This window comes from Oryzias latipes, chromosome 17 (genome assembly GCF_002234675.1).
Source record: "Oryzias latipes chromosome 17, ASM223467v1".
In the NCBI taxonomy this organism is placed as follows: domain Eukaryota; kingdom Metazoa; phylum Chordata; class Actinopteri; order Beloniformes; family Adrianichthyidae; genus Oryzias; species Oryzias latipes.
This window is the reverse complement of record NC_019875.2, coordinates 16,040,105-16,059,221: the sequence shown is the minus strand read 5'-3', so window position 1 is coordinate 16,059,221 and position 19,117 is coordinate 16,040,105. Positions and strand designations below refer to the sequence as shown.

Genomic DNA, 19,117 nt, shown 5'->3' with positions numbered 1-19,117 from the left:
AATAAATAGAAGTGAATAAAAAAAGAATAAAGCAATTACATTCTGGTCAAAATAAAAGACACATTAAATCAATTCCTAAAAGTAATAATTCTGAGTTTTTATTTTTGTTTAAATATAAACTCAAAAGCTTTATTTAAAAAAAGTGTGAATTGCTAGAAGCACTTTGTTTTTGTGATTTGCTGACACTGAAGCAGTTGTGCAAGTTACTTGTGAATACGTGAACCTTGGCTGCTGGTGGAGAATGATAGCTGGCCAAAAGAAGATAATTATCAAACTGAACATTCTCACGCTTTGGTTTATTCCTTTCTGACTGGACGTACACAGAAGTTTAATATGGACATCTTTGTAAAACTTTTGAGCGTATTTTTTTTACAATAAATAAAATTAAAGAGTTGTGAGAAAACCCATTTAGTTTCACTAAAGATTTTATACCTTTGGAGTTTGTGAATGCTTTGACAAAAATGTTTTTTAATGCAAATAAAATTATATTTTAAAAATTAAGAGTAAAATGTATAAACTTTTAGTTTAAAGCATTGTGTTTTTTTTTTAATCCTCTCACACATGCATTGAAACTTAAGTTTTTGAGTTTTGCATGCATAAAACTGCTTTTATATACCACAAATTCTCATAAACAGAGTTGTAAAATAAAGGAAGGATGCGGAAATAAGCGACAATAGGATAAATGAGAACCAGAGCTGAATTTCTGTAAAATCAGGTAGAAGTTTAGAGGAAATGCATGTTGAAATAAGGAAGAAGAGCTGCAGGGATACTGGTTCCTGCTGGACTGGTTTCTCCGGCTCCATTGACGTCAGTGTTGCCTGCACATGGGTGCTCTCAGTTTCCTATCAGCACAGATGGGCTGCGAGGAGCAGAGTCCCACTGCAGGAAAAACCTAAGACAACTGCGAGTGTCTTATTATTCTTCCTCCTCCACACTTCTCACAATCCTTGACCTTCTGCAAGTGCTCTCTGACGAGGAAAGCCATCTCACTGGCCTTTATTGTGACGCACTGAGGAGATAAAAGAAGTGAAAACAAACATGATAAACCCTCAAACGCTTGTGTGTTTTTTTATTCTAGATTTGTCTTCAAGGTTGCTACCGTCCTGCGCTATCTTAGAGCATACAAAGTGCTTTCAGTACACCTGCAGCAAAGTAATGATTCACATTAATTTATAAAAAAGGAGACAACTGCATTTAACACGATCATATCCTCCCCTGAGCTGCTCATTTTCCTCAGCTTTTAGCGGAAAAAGGAGAACAGATTTTTCCTGTTTTGTGTCTTTCCGCTGCTGAAAATTCTAATGAACCCGCATCTTTCTCTGCATGAGCTCAGGTTTGATGAAAGACTAGAGATAAAGAGAGTTTAGCTCGAAAAGACAAACAAAACAAGAGAGGATTGATGCCTTGGACTCAAACAAAGCGTTTGAAAAAGTCACAGCTTTTAAACTTGTAGCTAGATGCCGACCAGGAGGCTTACTTGGATTGAAGCTTCAAAAAGGAACGTGACCGGTCATTGGGTGAAAGTGCATGAAGGGCTTTAAACAAAAAACCTAAGGGTAAACTGAAAAATCTGCAAAGCTGGAAATGCGTCACTGCAGGCTGTTTACACTGTTAAACATCTTACTCCCGCACCGTAAGGGGATTGTAGAGGTCCTCGTATGATTTTTAGGCTTCACAAATCAAACGGCCCCAGCACACGCGGTCTCGTGAGCCGGCAGCCAACAAAGGCCTCACTCTTCCTTCACACATTCAGAATAAAGGCTTTCCCTTTTTTTTTGGTCTTTGATATGGGGAATTTTTTGATTCACTCTTTGTGATCCAAGCTAATTGACTTTCCCAAGGATTTGGAGATTCTACAACTGTTGGAAAAAAGTGTGCAAAAGATTTCTATTAGTTTTACGCAATGCGTTTCTTGTTTTTGCTCGCTGTGCATGAAGAAAGTTACATCTTTTTTCCCAACGTCATTCAGACACATCCCAGCTGAATTCAACTAATTTCAGTTTTGCTCTCTTGCTGACTCACGCAGGGAGTTTGTGGCCTGATGCAACATGTTTAACTTTAAAGGAATTACTTTATGAGAGCAATGTTTTGGAGACACGGTTACCTCTTTAGTTAAAATTTAAAGTTTCAAAAAATAAACTAGTATACAAAGAAAAAAAAGCAAGAGCTGCAGAGTTGTTGTCCTCAGTTGTCTATGAATCGTCTGGATTGGAAAGCCGTAGGTGTGAGTGTGTCACCTGAGATAGTGGGTATCAAAACTCTGACAAGAGACACAGAAATTAAAGCATCTCTAACATGGGAGAGCGAATTTAAAAAATTGTACGCTGAGACCACATATGTTGACTTCACAGTGCAGGCTGGATAAAGTAGTGATCACTCGTTTGGATTAATGACGTCTTTTAAACACTTCCTCCAGCGGTTTTCAGAGTTTGTTTTTTTTAACAGTGTACTTTTTTCTGTTCATTTCAACAAAGGTAGCATAAGTTGTACTCAAACACCCACTTCCCATTTCCCAATTTGACACAAACCAGGAAGTACATTTGTTACCTTCTGGTGGAGACTGGTATCTGAAGGGAGTTTCCTATCGACTCCCATGTTAAAAATGTCTAATTTTATGCCAACACATGAATGCATGTTTATTGGAGGGTTTATGTTCCATAAATAAGTTGTGATTAGGTGAAATCCACGGCGTAAGGTTATAGATTTTTTAAGGCTACACACTTAATGCACTTTTTTCAGACACTTTCAAACTTTTTCCCTTTATTTAAACTCTCAAAGTTCAAACCTTCGTAGAAACATAAGTCCAGTTTTGTAGAAAAAAGAAAATTGATTACGATTGACGGTGTGAATGAATGTGTCGAGCTGAATGCGTTTTGTAAAGGAAACACGATTAAGATTAGATTAATTGACGAGGTCAATCAGAACGCAGAACACAATGTTCTGTAAAAAAATAAATAGGTGAAACACAATGTAGAAAGGGAACACTGTGTCGCTTTATTTATTATTCATGTTAACTTTAAGGGGCAGGAATCTTTTATCAGTCATTTTGGTTTTGTTAGAGCTCAAATGTTGCCATTAATAGGGTGAGTCTTTTTTGATTAGCCAGTGGGTGGACATAACTGACCTCTATGCTGAACTTTGTTCTGTTTTTGGAACATTGTTAGGGTGGGGGAGTGAACATCAGTAATGAGTTAATTGAATTAGAGGTTATCTGTCAAGTTTATATATCTTTATGCTTTTATCAGAGATTGGGACTTGGACATGACACGCGCTAAAGTCTCACATGTAGAGACTTGAGACTTGATGTTTGGGACTTGTGAACAATGTTCATTTCTCTATTTTTTTTTTTAGCTCCAGGACATTGCTGTCAGGTTTACAAATAAAAAAAAACCTTTACAAACCTTTTGCATTGGGGACACAGAAAGACCAACTGTCTATTCTTGTGCTGTGTAAAAGAGGTTTATTTAGAATTTGAAACAACAAAACACATTTCAAATGTAAGTTTTATGACTCGACTTGACTTGAAATTTACAGCAAAAAAATTCAGATTTGAAATGCATTTGTCAAAGACTTCAGACTTCATTTGAATTTCAATTAATAAAGAAATTTAAGTCTTGACTTGGACTTGCAGAAACGGACTTAAGAGCTTCTCTGATTTCCTTTACAGTTACAGGGTGACTTTTTTATCACTTAGCCCTATAGGATTTAAGCATAATGTAAATTTTTGTCTTTTACTGAATTATACTGAATTCACCGAGATGTATACACCTCTTCAAATGCGATCCAGGAGGGTTTTTTTTTAATGGTTTTTTTTTACTTATCAAAGTTACCTCTAAATAATTCTAACATTTACGTGAATTTTTGGATCAAAGTCTAAACTCAAATTAAGTCAAAGCAGTTTATCCACAACAAAAGTTGTCTCAAGGCAAAACTTAAAGAAATGCTTAAAAATTCTTCACCAAACTAAGCAATAAGTACAAAAATCCAACGTTTTTCAAATGAAAACATGTATTTCAATTATGGTCCATTTAAGCGAACAACCGATTAGGTCAGAACATTTTCAGTTTAATCTCCTGTACTCTGCCTATGTAGAAAAACACATGACTACCTCTGAGTGTTTAATTGGAAAACTCCATTAGAACCACACAAAGTGGGTTGTAATGTATTTTCTTAGACCATGTTCCTGTTGAACTCAAAAGAAAAAACAGCTGATCTGTGATGCAGTAGTAAAAAAAACACTATGCATCATAACAGACTGTAATAATGGACTGACTGGCACTCATTCATTTCTCTGAAACCAAACAGACTGTGCGTAAATTGATCTGGGTGTGGAGCCATACATAATGGCCATTGCTCATTCAGCCATTGTTTCCTTTTTGTAAACACTTTTCAAGAAGAATACAATGAAGATATGAATGAATTGCATTATTCTGGCACCCAAAGGAGGGGGGAAAAAAAGAGTTCAACTGGCGATCAGCAGGTCGACGATACATACAGACTAAATTAAGACCTGACTGCCTTGTAAAAAGGAAAAAAAAAATTTGATTTATCCATGGGTACATAAAATAAAATCAATGTTTTTTCATTCATTTTCTTAACCGTTTATTCCCTTTCGGGGTCACGGGGTTGCCGGAGCCTATCCCGGCCACTGGGGCGTAGGCAAGGGATACCCTGGACTGGTCGCCAGTCTGTCGCAGGGTAGAATATCCTCAATCACACATCCATTCACTCTCACACTCACACCTATGGACAATTTAGAATGACCAATCAACCTATGTCGCATGTTTTTGGACGGTGGGAGGAAGCCGGAGATCCCGGAGAAAACCCACGCATGCACGGGGAGAACATGCAAACTCCACACAGAAAGGTCCCCCGTTGATGTAGTTTTTCTCATCCCCCAGCTGGGACTTGAACCGGAGGCCTTCTTGCTGTGAGGCAAGAGCGCTAACCACTGCGCCACCGTGCAGCCCTAAATTCAATGTTTGTTTTACATTTTTATGCTAAATTAAATGGAGAAATTAGTTTTTGCTGTTTACAGACACTTTAATACTGTGAACAAAGTTGTTATTTTATGTGCAACAAAATCACAAATCTAAACTGATCATATTAAATGAATACATGAAGGGTATGGCTGATTGAGGAATAGTTGGACCACTATCTGATATACAAATCTGACTAATCCTCAGTCTTTCCTTAGTCTGCTGCTCTTATTTCAGCCTGCATGCAGTGACTGCTCTAGTCCACAGCAATAGTCCATTTCAGGCTTTCCAGGCTCACAGCCAGAGAAAAGGATCTGGCAGACTGGAAGCGTGCAGCCTGGTTAAGTATTTGAATTATTTCATTGACGTCAGCACGGTCATAAACCTCCCTGTGGCCCTTCCCTCAAGCTGGCCCGTGTCCGGACAGCCCTGTTGAGGCATTGTGAAGGAGCTGTCAGACGGGGGCTGATGAGGCTCATGTGTGTTTGAAGCCGTTTGTTTTGATAGCTGGGGAGATTACACTGCAGTTGTAAACAGTGCAAAAACAAAATCAAGTAAAGGCTGTTTGGAAGGAAAAGTTTCAAGGTTCCATCCACTAGTTAGTGTCTAACACACCCCTGTCTTCATCAAATCACTTACTTGACTTTCCAGATCTGGTGTTGCAAGAGTAACATTCAATCCTTTAAGTTTGTTCATCTATTGTTTTTGAAATGTAGCTAAATAAAATATTTTATAACACATGTTCAAAGTAGGATTGCACAGTGCTTCACAGAGGTTTTTGTGCAGAAAAAGGTTCAATTCTAATAAAGAGCATTGGAATACTCAGCTCCCTTTCCTTCCATGGTTCTGTACTAACTTTTCTTTAGGCTAATTATAAAATAATTGTGATTAAATCAGAATTATTTGCTGTGGGGGAAACACCTGAGAGCTTAGTATTGCCAAACTACAGCATAAAAGATGTAAAGAAATCCTAAATGACTACGGGCATGAAAAAAAGAGTAAAGCAATGGATAAACAGTAATTATTCATCTTTATGCTTAAAACAGTGGAGAGATATAGAACATATAAAAAATAAAAAATAAATTTAATATTAGATATGGAACATTTTTATATTTTTTAGCGTAAAGAAAACTAATTTTTTCTGTGTTTTTTCCTAAATCCTGAATACATACATACATATATATATATATATATATATATATATATATATATATATATATATATATATATATATATATATATATATATAATTTTTTTTTCTGTTTTCGGTTTAGTTTCATTCAGATTTCTGCTCTTTATTTTGTCAGGCGTCGTTATATCTGATCAGTTCTTGGTTTAGATATTTTTCAATTTGGTTTTAGTTTATTTTATAAGACCCTGGTTTTTGTTTCGTGTCTCTGTATCCGCATCGTACCTCTATCTTCTAAATAGTTCATTTTTTCCATCAACACTGAATCCAGATAGTTATTAAAGCAAAAAACAATCATTTAAATATAGAATGTCACAATAAGACCACATTTGATTAAAACATATTTTTTTCAATACTTAAATTATTAAATTAAGTTATTAAACATATTTTTTTATCTAAATATAACCATTAATTTCACTTTTACATTCTAGTCTTAGTCATCGAGGCAGTTTGAGGGACCTGTAAATTACTAATTGAGCAAACTGTTTCAGTTGGCAGAGGAATGATTTTTTTCCTCAGAGCTGCAGCTGCCTTGTGATCTCTGAAATAGTCAGGAATCTAATTCGACGTGTTTATACTTGCCGGCTGTATTTCAACACAATGTGTTTTTGTCAAGCTGACTCTCCAACCTGTACCTGTACCACACGCAGCTGTCTCAGTATGATTAAGTTGGGGGTTTTTTTCATCACGGTTTTGTTTTTCTTCCACTAATCTCAACACGTGCATAAACTGACGTGTGTTGAGGTAAAAGATAAAAGGATGAATCATTGTTCAAATGTGAATCATTCAAAACACTCTCCTCCATCTCACTTCCAGATCTGTATTGTCAAACTAAAGCAGGAATGTGCACGTAGAGTAGCATTGCCCTCCATGATGTGGTCAAGTCAAAAAGGAAAAAAAAGGGTGTGGATTCACAGTCATTTCCATTTACTGTAGTAGTTTCAAAGGAAAAACTTCCTGACGGTAAAAACATACCTTGAACTTGATCTATATTAGTCACATCTAAATTACTCAGTCTTTTATTACAGTTTTCCTATTTTTCCAGTCATTTCCAAAAAATAAACCCCAGTCAAACTGCTTACAACAGAAACTCGTTATCTGAAGTTATGTCGGTTTTGTCATGACTTCAAGGAAAAGCACAACCTGTGGGTTTGTATACTTTTTTCATAAGCTGATTACAATTTGTGTTATTTTTTTATTTTAATGTAAATGTTCCCTATAAATTGGATTTTTTTGAATACATACAATGGTGGACAAAATTGTTGGTACCCCTCAGTTAAAGAAAGAAAGTCCACAATGCTCACTGAAACGTTCAAAAGTAACAATAAATTAACATTTATCGAAAATTAAATAATCAAAATCAGCCATTACTTTTGAGTTGTTGATTAACAGAATTATTTAAAAAAACAAAAAACTAATGAAATAGTGCTGGACAAAAATGATGGTACCTCCATAAAAGACTGAGAACTAATTGTCCAGGAGGTCATGATGAACTCAGGTATGTCCTTTAATTCACTCACAGCTATTTTCAAACCCATATTCAGTCAGTCTGACTATTTAAAGGGAGATAAAACGTCACGTTGCTGTTTGGTGAAAAGGTGTGTACCACACTGAACATGGACAACAGAAAGCGAAGGAGAAAATTGTCCCAGGACATTAGAAACAAAATTGTAGACAAACATCGTAAAGGTAAAGGCTATAAAACCATCTCTAAGCAGCTTGAAGTTCCTGTGACGACAGTGGCACATATTATTCAGAAGTGTAAGACCAACGGGACAGTAGCCAACCTCCCTGGACGTGGCCAGAAGAGGAAAATTGATGACAAATTGAGGAGACGGATAGTTGGAACTGTATCCAAAGAGCCCAGAACAACCTCCAAAGAAATTAAAGGTGAACTCCTAGATCAAAGTACATCAGTGTTAGAACGCACCATTCGTCGTTGTTTGAGCCAGAGTGGACTTCATGGGAGACGACCAAGGAGGACACCACTGTTGAAAGGAAATCATCAAAAAGCCAGACTGGAATTTGCAAAAATGCATGTTGACAAGCCACAAAGCTTCTGGGAAAATGTCCTTTGGACAGATGAGACAAAACTGCAGCTTTTAGGTAAGGCACATCAGCTCTATGTTCTTAGACTCAAAAATGAAGCATACAACCAAAAGAACACTCAGTTCTGTTTTGGGGCTGCTTTGCTGCATCTGGCACAGGGTGTCTTGAAGTTGTGCAAGGTAAAATGAAATCTCAAGATTATCAAGGCATTCTGGATAGAAATGTGCTGCTTAGTGTCAGAAAGCTTGGTCTCAGTCGCAGCTCATGGGTCTTCCAACAGGACAACGATCCAAAACACACAGCCAAAAACACCAAAGAATGGCTAAGAGAAAAGCGTTGGACTATTCTGAAGTGGCCTTCTATGAGCCCAGATCTGAATCCCATTGAACATCTGTGGAAGGAGCTGAAACATGCCATTTGGAGAAGACACCTGTCAAACCTGAGATTGCTGGAGCAGTTTGCTCATGAGGAGTGGGCCAAAATACCAGTGGACAGGTGCAGAAGGTTCATTGACAAATATAGAAACCCTTTAATTGCAGTGATTGCTCAAAAGGTTGTGCAACAAAATATTAAGTTATGGGTACCATCATTTTTGTCCAGACCTATTTCATTAGTTTATTTTTTTAAATAATTCTGTTAGTCAACAACTCAAAAGTAATGGCTGATTTTGATTATTTAATTTTCAATAAGTGTTAATTTATTGTTACTTTTGAACGTTTCAGTCATTTCAGTGAGCATTGTGGACTTTCGTTCTTTAACTGAGGGGTACCAACAATTTTGTCCACCACTGTAAAAAAAATAATAATAATAAAATAATAATGGATTGGATTTATCTGCGCTTTTCAAGACACCCAAAGCGCTTACATTGTGTCCATTATTCATTCACTCCTCATTCATACTTGGTGACGGGTAACTGCTGATGTAGCCACAGCTGCCCTGGGGCAGACTGACAGAGGCGTGGCTGCCAGTTTGCGCCTACGGCCCCTCTGACCATCACCGGGATCATTCATGCGCATTCACACACCAGTGGAGCCACACTGGAGGCAAGGAGGGGGAAGTGTCTTGCCCAAGGACACAACGACATTTTGGCTGGTGGGAGCGGGGATCGAACCGCCAACCCTTCAATCATTGGACGACCTGCTCAACCACCTGAGCCACTGTCACCAGACTTTGCCCTCCTCTTCATGCAATCACATCCCTTTTATTACAGTAGAATCGAGGCAGTAACTCTAAGATGTCAATGAATTATTTTGTCTTTTTTTTGTTACTATCTTCAGTGCAGGAGTTTGTCCACAAGAAACAATAAAATCACACCATGCACATCAATTTATACATTTCATTGACACTTGTGGACTTACATTGTCTCAGTAATTGTTGATATTATTATAAATGCATATAATTTTAAATTTGTGGTTAATTGTTAGCCCTTGTGCTGTCCTAGGCACTTTAACATTGGGAGTTGGGTCATCTAGACCCACTAGACAGTGCGCAGAACCTTTTTTTTTCAATGACTTGTGATCTTCACTGGTGTCCATGGATTACATGAAATCTTTCCACCTTTATCCACCTTTGTCATGGTAGGGAGAACACGTCAATGTAAGGGTGGGGTCATAGGATAGCAAAAGGGTTATATTGCATTTCATGCAGCACTGACATTTACTTTTTGGACTAGCACAGACACTATATGAAGAATTTAGGAAAAAACATCAAACCAATCACAAAGTAATATTACTTATAAATATTTTGAGGTTAAGTTTGTATTACCGAGTGTTTCTTTATTTAAATCGTTGTGAAACAGGAGCAAACAAAAAAACATGCAGCTCAAAAAAGCTTATCTAGGTGACATATCCATGGACAAAATACAACACCTCCTATCTGAAAAAACTCTTTTTTTCAGGAAATAAGAAAAATGTTTTAAGTATTCCAGTCAATCCTGAAAGGAGGTTTTGGTTTTGTTCCCAAAAAGGACAGGATTTTCTCGCAGATTCACTTAAAATGTGGAATTATCCTTGTTCTCACCATTTAAAACTCAAAATCTAAACATTTACAGATAGGAGGTTTTACATTTGCCATTGATGAGACCTATAACCGCAAGCCACAAGCTGCCTTCTCCACTCCATTCTAATGCGTCCACTTGTTGATGGCTTCTCCTCGTCCGAGCTGGAATCTGGCTTAAAACTGTACGACTGGATTGCTCCAATGTTGCTCGCCATTTTTGTTGCACCAGTAATACTAGGTTGAGGATTTGATGAACTGTAGGCTAGCGGAAGAGAGTGTAAAAAAATGGATGATGGGGAATGGGAGAATGCTGCGCCAACAGTGCCGCTACAACTCTGCAGAAACTCTGTTCTAAAAAAACCACACAGGTTTTTTGATTTTGTCTAAAAACAATATAATTATGATTCAAAGACAATTGGGAATGCTTTGAAAATAAAGCAAAAGATGATTGGAGTGGGCTTTAAGTTAATAACTTGGTCGTTTTATACAAAATCATCTGATCTGTATTTTAGAATTGGCTAATGTATGTAACCAACTGACTTAATCATTTTTCAGTTGGGCCATACTTAATAAGTGCATCCATCTGACAGAGTGGGGGTAAAGAGAAACAAGAAAGACCTAAACAAACAGAAAAACACTGGAAAATCCCTCACTGGACGTAAGTAAGAGAAGTTAGTTATTTCAACAATTCCAAAATTATTCATAGGATTGGAAAGAAAACAGTCAGGTGAATGATCTACAGTGAGGAATGAGAGGAAAAACACCAGATCCATCCTACGACCCCCAAAAGTCTAAGTCTATTGCAGCATTTCTGAAGACATGACTCTGGGTCACCCAGGCCAACCTTAGCTAAAGTTCTGACTCTAATCCCAAAGATGGTTCCTGCTTACAAGACTGAGACATGGAAACGATGAGCCTGATATCTGAATGCTCTGCCCCTCATTCCTGTCTGTCAATAGGGACTTCAAAGATTTTATTTGTTGTTATCTGTCTATTTTGACAATTATCACGCAATCATAACTCCATCAGGTATTTTACAGTTCTACTTTTTTTCTCTCATTTCTTCTTTTGTAAACAAGATAAACTCTTTTTCACCCACAAAAGTTTGTGCTGTGCACTGAAACAGTCCCGTTGCATAGATTAGGCTTGAATCCAACAGAGGAAAACAGGTTTAGTGGTCGGTTGAGAACACACAGAGGGGCAGTGTGAGGTGGATGTAAGCGGAAGGTGTACTGGCAGCAGAGGATATGGACCTGGTCGTTAGAGCAGCGAGAAAGTTCTCACAAAAGCCGGTTTGTGGCCTCAAAGCAGAGAAAGATAAAAGGAAAAGGCAGCCAGAGTCTGTCTGCTGCACTGAGCTCTGTTGTCCTCTGTGTAGCTTTCAGCAGATGGTCAACGCATTAGCGCTAAAAAAGAAAGGAAAAAGACAGACTGGAAAAGTACATCACGCTGTCTGGAAACAGGTTTGTCAGATTGAAAGTGTGTCACAATAGTGGTGACACTGAAACAGCACTGGATTTATAATCTACCAAAGGTGCGGACGGGTTCAGTTCTCTGTCAATCCATGTTGTTTGCTTTTGCGTAATTTTTTCACGAATGTACATAAAGCACCCTTTCACAGCAATCTTGCAGATCCAAATGAATTACAATCAGACATCCAAAACGGCAATGTTTTATTCTGAGATCTGCATGTTTAATTAAAAGGAAACACATATTATATTCACTGCTTTAACCTTTGTCTATCTGGATTGTCCAACCCTTATATGTTCTTCCATTTTCCTGTTGAAAAAATGGCTAATTCTTCCATATACTCATGTTTGGGGAATTGGACGGGATGTGGTCCCGTTTTCTTGGCAGAAATTTTGGTCTGTTGAACTGAGCTAATGGCAGGACTTCAGCATTTAAAAAGTGAGGGCAGAGCCTTCATACAAGTAGATGTGCTCAAAAAGTCTCGCTTTCACCTTCCTTTTTGTCCAGAAGAGCCGTTGCCACCACGTGGTTCTGTTAACTGACAATGATGGGAGCTGAACTAGATGTCTAAACTCTCATTACATCGCTTTGTTAAAGCCTGGTGGTTTGAAATCTGTGCGCCATCACAGCACTTTGAAGTTCTTTGATCCACTATATTGACGTAAGTAAGGGAGCGGCATGCTGGCTGTCTTGTTGTGTTAAGCATATGGGGTAAATTTCTTCCATGTGTAAAACCCTATGAAGTAGAGATCAGTCTTTCCCATTAAAAACAGAAGGTGGGGAGATCCAGATGCATTCAGCATTAGCTCCCTTTGAGCAGACATTTATGTAATCAAAACCCCCCTCGGTGTGATGCAGTTTTATCATTCTGTATTTTCCTATGATCATCTTTTCCTCTAAATGCTGTGCGCTTTCATGTCAAGCCAGCAAACCGCAGCAGCAATTTTTTTGTTTTTTTGTAACAAAATTCACTTGCTTTAACCTTCAGCGGCCACTCCGCTCAGCGACTCCACTCCATGTTTTTTATATGTTCAGGGTCAAGGAGGAAGTGCTTTGGTTTCTTTGGCTCGCAGTGAAGACCTCGCCTGGCCTTCACTCAGTTAGGGGAGTCAAAATTTGCCTCTCGTGTTGCTTATGTAAACACAAAATTTAGTGTTTGTTACATTTTTTTTGCTCCCACATAGAGAAAAAAAGGCCGTTTGTGGGGAAGGAGTGGTGTGATGTGAGCTGGGCTTCACTTCTTTAAACAACAGCCTATAAGACGTCTTTAGACAAAAACTGCTGCCAGTGGAAAAGTCAGTCAAAAAGGCTTTCCAGTTATGAAAAGAAAGTACATTTATGTTTTTTTGCATTAAATTTAAATTGCATTAAGTTTACTTTAGGGAGGAGGGGGTCAGTCGACAGCAGCAGAGGGCAAGAATTTGCCTCGCACGCCACTTATTCTACAGAATGGGACTGAGGAAAGGGTAAGTTAATGAGAGAGTATCGGATGGAGGGTGGGGGAACCAGACAAAGTGGGAGGGGGCTCTGCGGAGCAGACAGAGCGAGGGAATGAAGGGGCAAGCAGAGAAAGAGGCTACAGAGACCGGGGGGGGGGAAGAAGTCGGCAAACTAACTATTAGTTTGTCTGAGATTTCTCTGAACTTTCTGAGGTGGCGGAGCGTTGCAGCATGAAGGAGCTCTGTGTGCACTCCTCCTCCTACCCCCCTGCTCCTTCCGGATGTCCTGCATGCCAGTCCCCCAGACGTCCGAGCCACCCTGGGACCCTCGGGCAGCAGCGCGTGGTGTCTGGGGGCTCAAGCGCGGACATGGATCCGCTCAGGCCTGATTACATGTCCGTGTGCCTGTTGGCAGATGAATCCTATCAGAAGCTGGCCATGGAGACCATGGAGGAACTGGACTGGTGTTTGGACCAGCTGGAGACCATTCAAACCTACAGGTCCGTTAGCGACATGGCTTCAAATAAGGTAAGGCAACAGGAGCTGGATAATACATGCAAATGTGACTGATGCAGCATCCAATTTTTCAGCATTGTGGCTTTAGGAAAATCTTTTTACATACACTACTTTTGCCACATTTAAAAATGTTGTCACAAGTATGCATGGTTTTATAAACTTACAATCAACTTTACAAAGCTTGCATTTCATTGCCATGTTTTCAATGTGTGTCTGACTGTATCAATTTCTAAGCTTTATCGATAAGATCTTCCACAATCTCTGTACAAAACGACATGATGTCACGTCTGCCCAACCAAGATGAACCAGGTTAATCGAGCGCTGCAAACAATAGAACACAACGTGTCGATAGTGTGGAAGCAGTCAGAAAGTAAGGTTCAGATTATCTAGGCCGACTCTGACATGATTATGACTTCTGTAGGTTATAATTTCCTGGGAGTTCTGGACACTCGTGTAAAGCTGTGGTTGTCCATTTGCACAGAGCGTGCAGAATGTAAATGATTGCCGCCTCTCTGACGCACTTGCAAAGCAGCAATGCTTCTATGGTACTATGATACGCAAGCTGTCAAATTCATATGGGTTCTTTTGTATTCTGAAGTGAGAAAGGAAATGAAAGGACGAAACGAGACGAAAGAAAAAAAAAAAACAGATGTTTTACATGAGGGATGAACAAGTTCCCAAAAATGAAAGTAACATGAGTTGGAAGTCTGTAGAACTGGGGTCTCATTGTTTATCCCACTGGGCTGTCAAAGGTGTACTGTAAATGCGGAATAATTACAAAGTTCGTTTAAATAAGCCAGACACTGCACATGCTTTTGATACAAGGGATTGGTGCAAGTCATGTTAAAAAAATGTATTTTAGAGGTTGCATACATGAATTAGGGTTTGGATAGTCTGCAACATTTCAGAATCAGTTATTTATTGTCATGACAGCTACTGAGTAAAAAGTGTGCAACTTTAACTTTAATTTAATTGAACCTGCTTCCATTGATTTTGTTTTCTTTAGTTTGATCAAATGACCACAACCTGAAGCAGAAATTAAAATGGAAAAATGAAAAATTCCACAAATTTTGTTTTAGGGTAAGCTGTTATTATAGAACATATGTTTAACTTTAAATTCAAAGTAAAACAAAATCTACTAAAGTGTGTGCGGGGGGAAAAAACTTGACCTAAGTCAAGAATAAACAAAAATAACTCTAGATTAGCCTTCCTGGATGTCAATATCACATTCCTTCTCAGTATTCATATTAAAGCTCCTGAATAAACAAGGTCACGGGGCTTATGTTATTGCTGTGCGAGTCAATCATTGAATAAAGCTTTGAGAGACTCTACAAATGCTACCATAATGGAAAGCTTAATCATATAAATGTTTCTTCAAGTTAATCAGTTATCCAAAATGCAATGATATAGTACCCGACTATTGTAAAAATATCTATAAACAAACAAGCCTCCATCTTCATAGCAAGTCTGTAAGACTTAATGTATGATAAAGCCTCACGACTTTTTTGCATTTTATTTACAAAAACATGCTGGATAAATTAATTAAAACGATTTAATCATCTGTATTATATTTACCTGAGCAAATCCCATTAGCTGAGTGGCCACAATCTTTTGGGGTCATCAGCTAAAAGTATTGGTCCTCATAAAGTTTGAGCATTCATGAGTCATATTAAAGAAAACATCTTAAAAATAGAAATGATGTTCAGCTAACTTAAGTTTAATTTGGACGAATGTTTATGTTCCTTTTTTTTACTGTTTGTTACTGAGGGATTCCAGTTATGCACAAGCATCCTATAGAAAATATCTGCATCACTATAGAAGAAGGAAAAGCACCACGCAAAACTGCATCATTGTTTAATATTTCAAGTTATCTGATAGGATGCTTTTTAACTGCTGTTGTCATGGAAACGATGAACATGCAACTAAACCAAGATGAAACGCATTATAGCTGCAGTTCTTACGTGCCAAAACACTCGTGTGCTACAGGAATCTCAAATTCTGATCTCAGTCATAATCTTAGCTCACTCATTATTGGTATTTTTTATTTTATTTTATCTTTTGGATTCATGCACATCAAAGTAAGAACATTTTGAGATGGGCTTGAGAAACCAGTTACGACTTTGTGACGTTTTTTATTTTATTTTATTTTATTGCATTTTTTTAGCATCCTCAAAACTGTCCGTCCCCTATTGCATGAGCAGCTTCACTAGATCTCAATCCAAAATGTAAATATTCAATCATTTGGAGACTTCCTTCTGCATTGTGTTCACAATTTTGGGTTTTTCTCTGAGACGAATCAGAGGGAGGTTTCCATTTGATTCTTTTTATCTCCGTTTTTCTTCAATGTTCCAAACGTTTTCTTTTTTTGTGGATTAAATTTGTCCAGTCCAGCCAAATTAGTGTATGCTGCAAGGCTCTTTTTCAACCTCCGCACAGACAGTGGTGACTCCAAGGCGGAGTTAGACTGTAAACACCCCGGGTGTCCGTTTCCGTCTGTTTTCTACTCTGCGGTCTGAGGGAGGATCAGACTCATGAAGGATGTTGTTGGTGCGTGATGTGTGACTGTGACCGTGACACCAGTTTCCTGTCTCTTTATTTCCTGTGCCTCCTCCTCCTCCTGCTCTGCTCACTGGGTGCCAGACAACAATAGCAATGCTCTGACCAGGTATCGCCTTGAAAGGCCACTACATCATTGGGACTGGCGAGACAATAAGCATGAGGCCTTCCTCTTAAGGACGGACATGCCATTGTTGACCAGCGCTCATTTCAGAAGGTCAACAGTTTATCGGGTTACACTTTCATCAATGTCCTAAAAAGTTGTGCAACAAGCTAGAACAAAAGATGTTCTTGCTCTGTGGTAACATTACATCGACTTGGACATTTTCTATATTTTTTTAACTACAAAGGCAGCATCTGCAGGTTTTTGCCATGAGCTTTGACAAACAGCCCTCCTTTTTCCAATCCAGAGGAGGCAATTGAACCCACAATCAAACCCAAGGTGTCTCAGTTTTCAGCCTCCGAGGGTACAGGTGTGTCCGGGGGCCACGGGGACCACACACTCTGCTAACCGCCCGCGCGGTCACAGTGACCTAAGAGTGGAGAGCTGCTCCCTGCCTCTCGCTGTCATTAGCCTGGCCACACTTCCACCCAAAAGCTGGTACCAGCCTTGAACAAACACTGCAATCAGAGTCCAGCTAGCAGAGCTTGCTGGGTTGTGGGTTAGAGTGCAAGCGTGGCTCTAAGCACAAGACAAGCTAGTAGGAAACTTTACCTCATGTGTGGTCACTCAAAACTTTGAAGCGCCGCCATCCTTGGAGGGGAAAGAATGACAAAATGCTTGAAACAGATGGGGCTGCGGGCCTCCAGCTTCAGCGGCTATAATGGACATCAAATCATAGAGTTGCCGTTCCATTTGAACGGAGAGGGTCGTGTGGAGATCAGACAACTGCTGCAGCGCTTAATGGCAATTAAAAGGCTGGCCTCTGTCATTTCCATCGGAAAAATAAGTCAAGTGAGGACTGCCAGCATGAAATGTGTTTCCACTGTAACTCTTCTAGAGTACAGTTGATCAACACCTTCTAGGAAGTCTAGGCTTTTGACTGTTGCTAAACTGTGAGAGCATCATCATCCACAGTGTGTTGACATTGTAAACAGCTACAGATGGGACAGAGGTCCCATTGGCTCACTTTGGGCTTTTGCAAGATTTCACAGCTGTGGCGTTGTGCTATGATGTCAGCCTGTTTCTTCTCTTTTCTATCACAGCAACTTTGGGTCATAGTGGAGTAAGATGTTCTGACTGCTCCCCAAGGAACTGCGATTATTCAAGTTGTGTTTTTCCCAAACTAGAAATATAAGCTACTGAACTTGTTTTCCGGGACTTTTTGATGATAAATTCAAGCATGCCAAGAGGTTGGTGCCTGAGGCATTTGCTAGGAAGGATGGGTTTTGGTGAGAATTTCTGTGTAAAAGGGGAAGTAGGTGGAGGAACGAGCTCGGGCCTGTTTTCATGGGAGGAGCCACAGGGTGTCTTGTTAAACTTTGTAAGCCAGTTAGTCAGTCGGCTTTGTTGCTTTACATCTCCTCCCCGATGCCACACCAGTCAATAAAGAGAAGGAAGAAGACAGCCTAATCTGTTGATGCTATCAAACCTTGACGGGATTTCATTTTTTTGTGTGCTGCTTTTGGTTTTTGCTGAGTGACAATGGGATTATGTTGTTCTGAAAAGCAGGAGACAACCTTTAAAATGCTTGCTAACTGGAAAAAGGTGGGTTTTTAGTTCAGTTATATGTTCTTTACATGCGAAGAAACATCTTTAAAGTGTTTTCTTAGCCTTACTTATTATATCCAAAAAGAAACTGTAGTCAAAAGAGAGAGTTTAGTATTTTTGTAACATTTTTTTGGCTCAGATTTTTGCACCGCATTGGTTTATCTTTTTTGGTAAAGATTGTGGTTTTATAATTTAATTTCTAAATGAAAATCTAAAAGAAATCAGTCTAAGTGTACAGGCTGTAGACTCTGGCTGGTGATTTGATAATCTGGGAAATGTTTAGCCTTTGTGTGATGTTGCTGTAACTTCTCTTGCAAAGCAGAGTGCGTGGATGTGAAAACTTGCTCACGTAAAAGGATGCATGAGTTCATGTCATGGATTGAGTAATCTGCTCTCTACTCGTGTCACCAGCGAGCGCCGTAACTCTTTAGATGAACCACATGAACCTCTCTGACTGAAGTTCCAGTTGTGTTCTTTGTCTTCATCAAACGATGTGCAGAGTCTATCAAAGCTTCTCCAGTTTGACTTCAAGTAAAGCTGTCTCCTATTTTATTATATTTTTTAAGGCAAGCCTAAAGCATCTTGTTTCTATTTCTGCAAGTTGTAAAAAAAAAAATTTGCATTTGAGTTTAAAAGTTATGCGGATGTTAGCAATCTGCAAACTAGGCAGGCCAGATGTTCGTGTTGAGTATGAACCAAAAAGAAAAGTAGAGAGAATGAGGAAATGATCAACTTTCAGTAAGTCAAAAGTTCCTGCCCCCCCCCCCCCTCCTTTTTTCATTTTAATAAAATCATTGAGAACTAAAGATAAAGGTAGATAATCACCTTTAACTTCCTTTCCCATTTAAATCTATGGCACTCAAATGAAAAAGTGCTTCCTTTTCTAAAAGCAGGTTGTAATTGTGACAGATTTTTATCTGATTCACTGGATCTTTCAGCTGCGTTGTGTTTGGTTATATGGGCTGTCGTGTTACTATGGATGAAATAGGATGCAGTATATTTAGAGCTGGGACACCACCGGGATGGGGGGGGGGCTTTTCCCTCTGTTGCTAAGGTGTTCAGGTTAGTATGCAGTGGGGTAACGGAGCATTAAAGGGTCTTTGGGCCGCTGTGCAAACCTTCATGATTCAAACTAAAGGTGTTGAAATCATTTCAGATGTGAAGATTTAAGCATCGTTTTCTTACATTTTGATTTAAGTAACAATAACGC

General features: G+C 38.9%; 1 protein-coding gene across 2 annotated transcripts in view; it reads left to right on the top strand.

Moving 5' to 3' along the window:
* Positions 1–19,117, top strand: part of LOC101173893 (cAMP-specific 3',5'-cyclic phosphodiesterase 4B) — a 72,982-nt gene that overhangs the window by 47,569 nt on the left and 6,296 nt on the right. For both annotated transcript variants that reach the window (XM_023965353.1, XM_023965355.1), the window contains one exon: positions 13,540–13,652. In XM_023965353.1, coding sequence (XP_023821121.1) covers positions 13,540–13,652 — 113 coding nt within the window. The remainder of the gene's footprint in view (positions 1–13,539; positions 13,653–19,117) is intronic.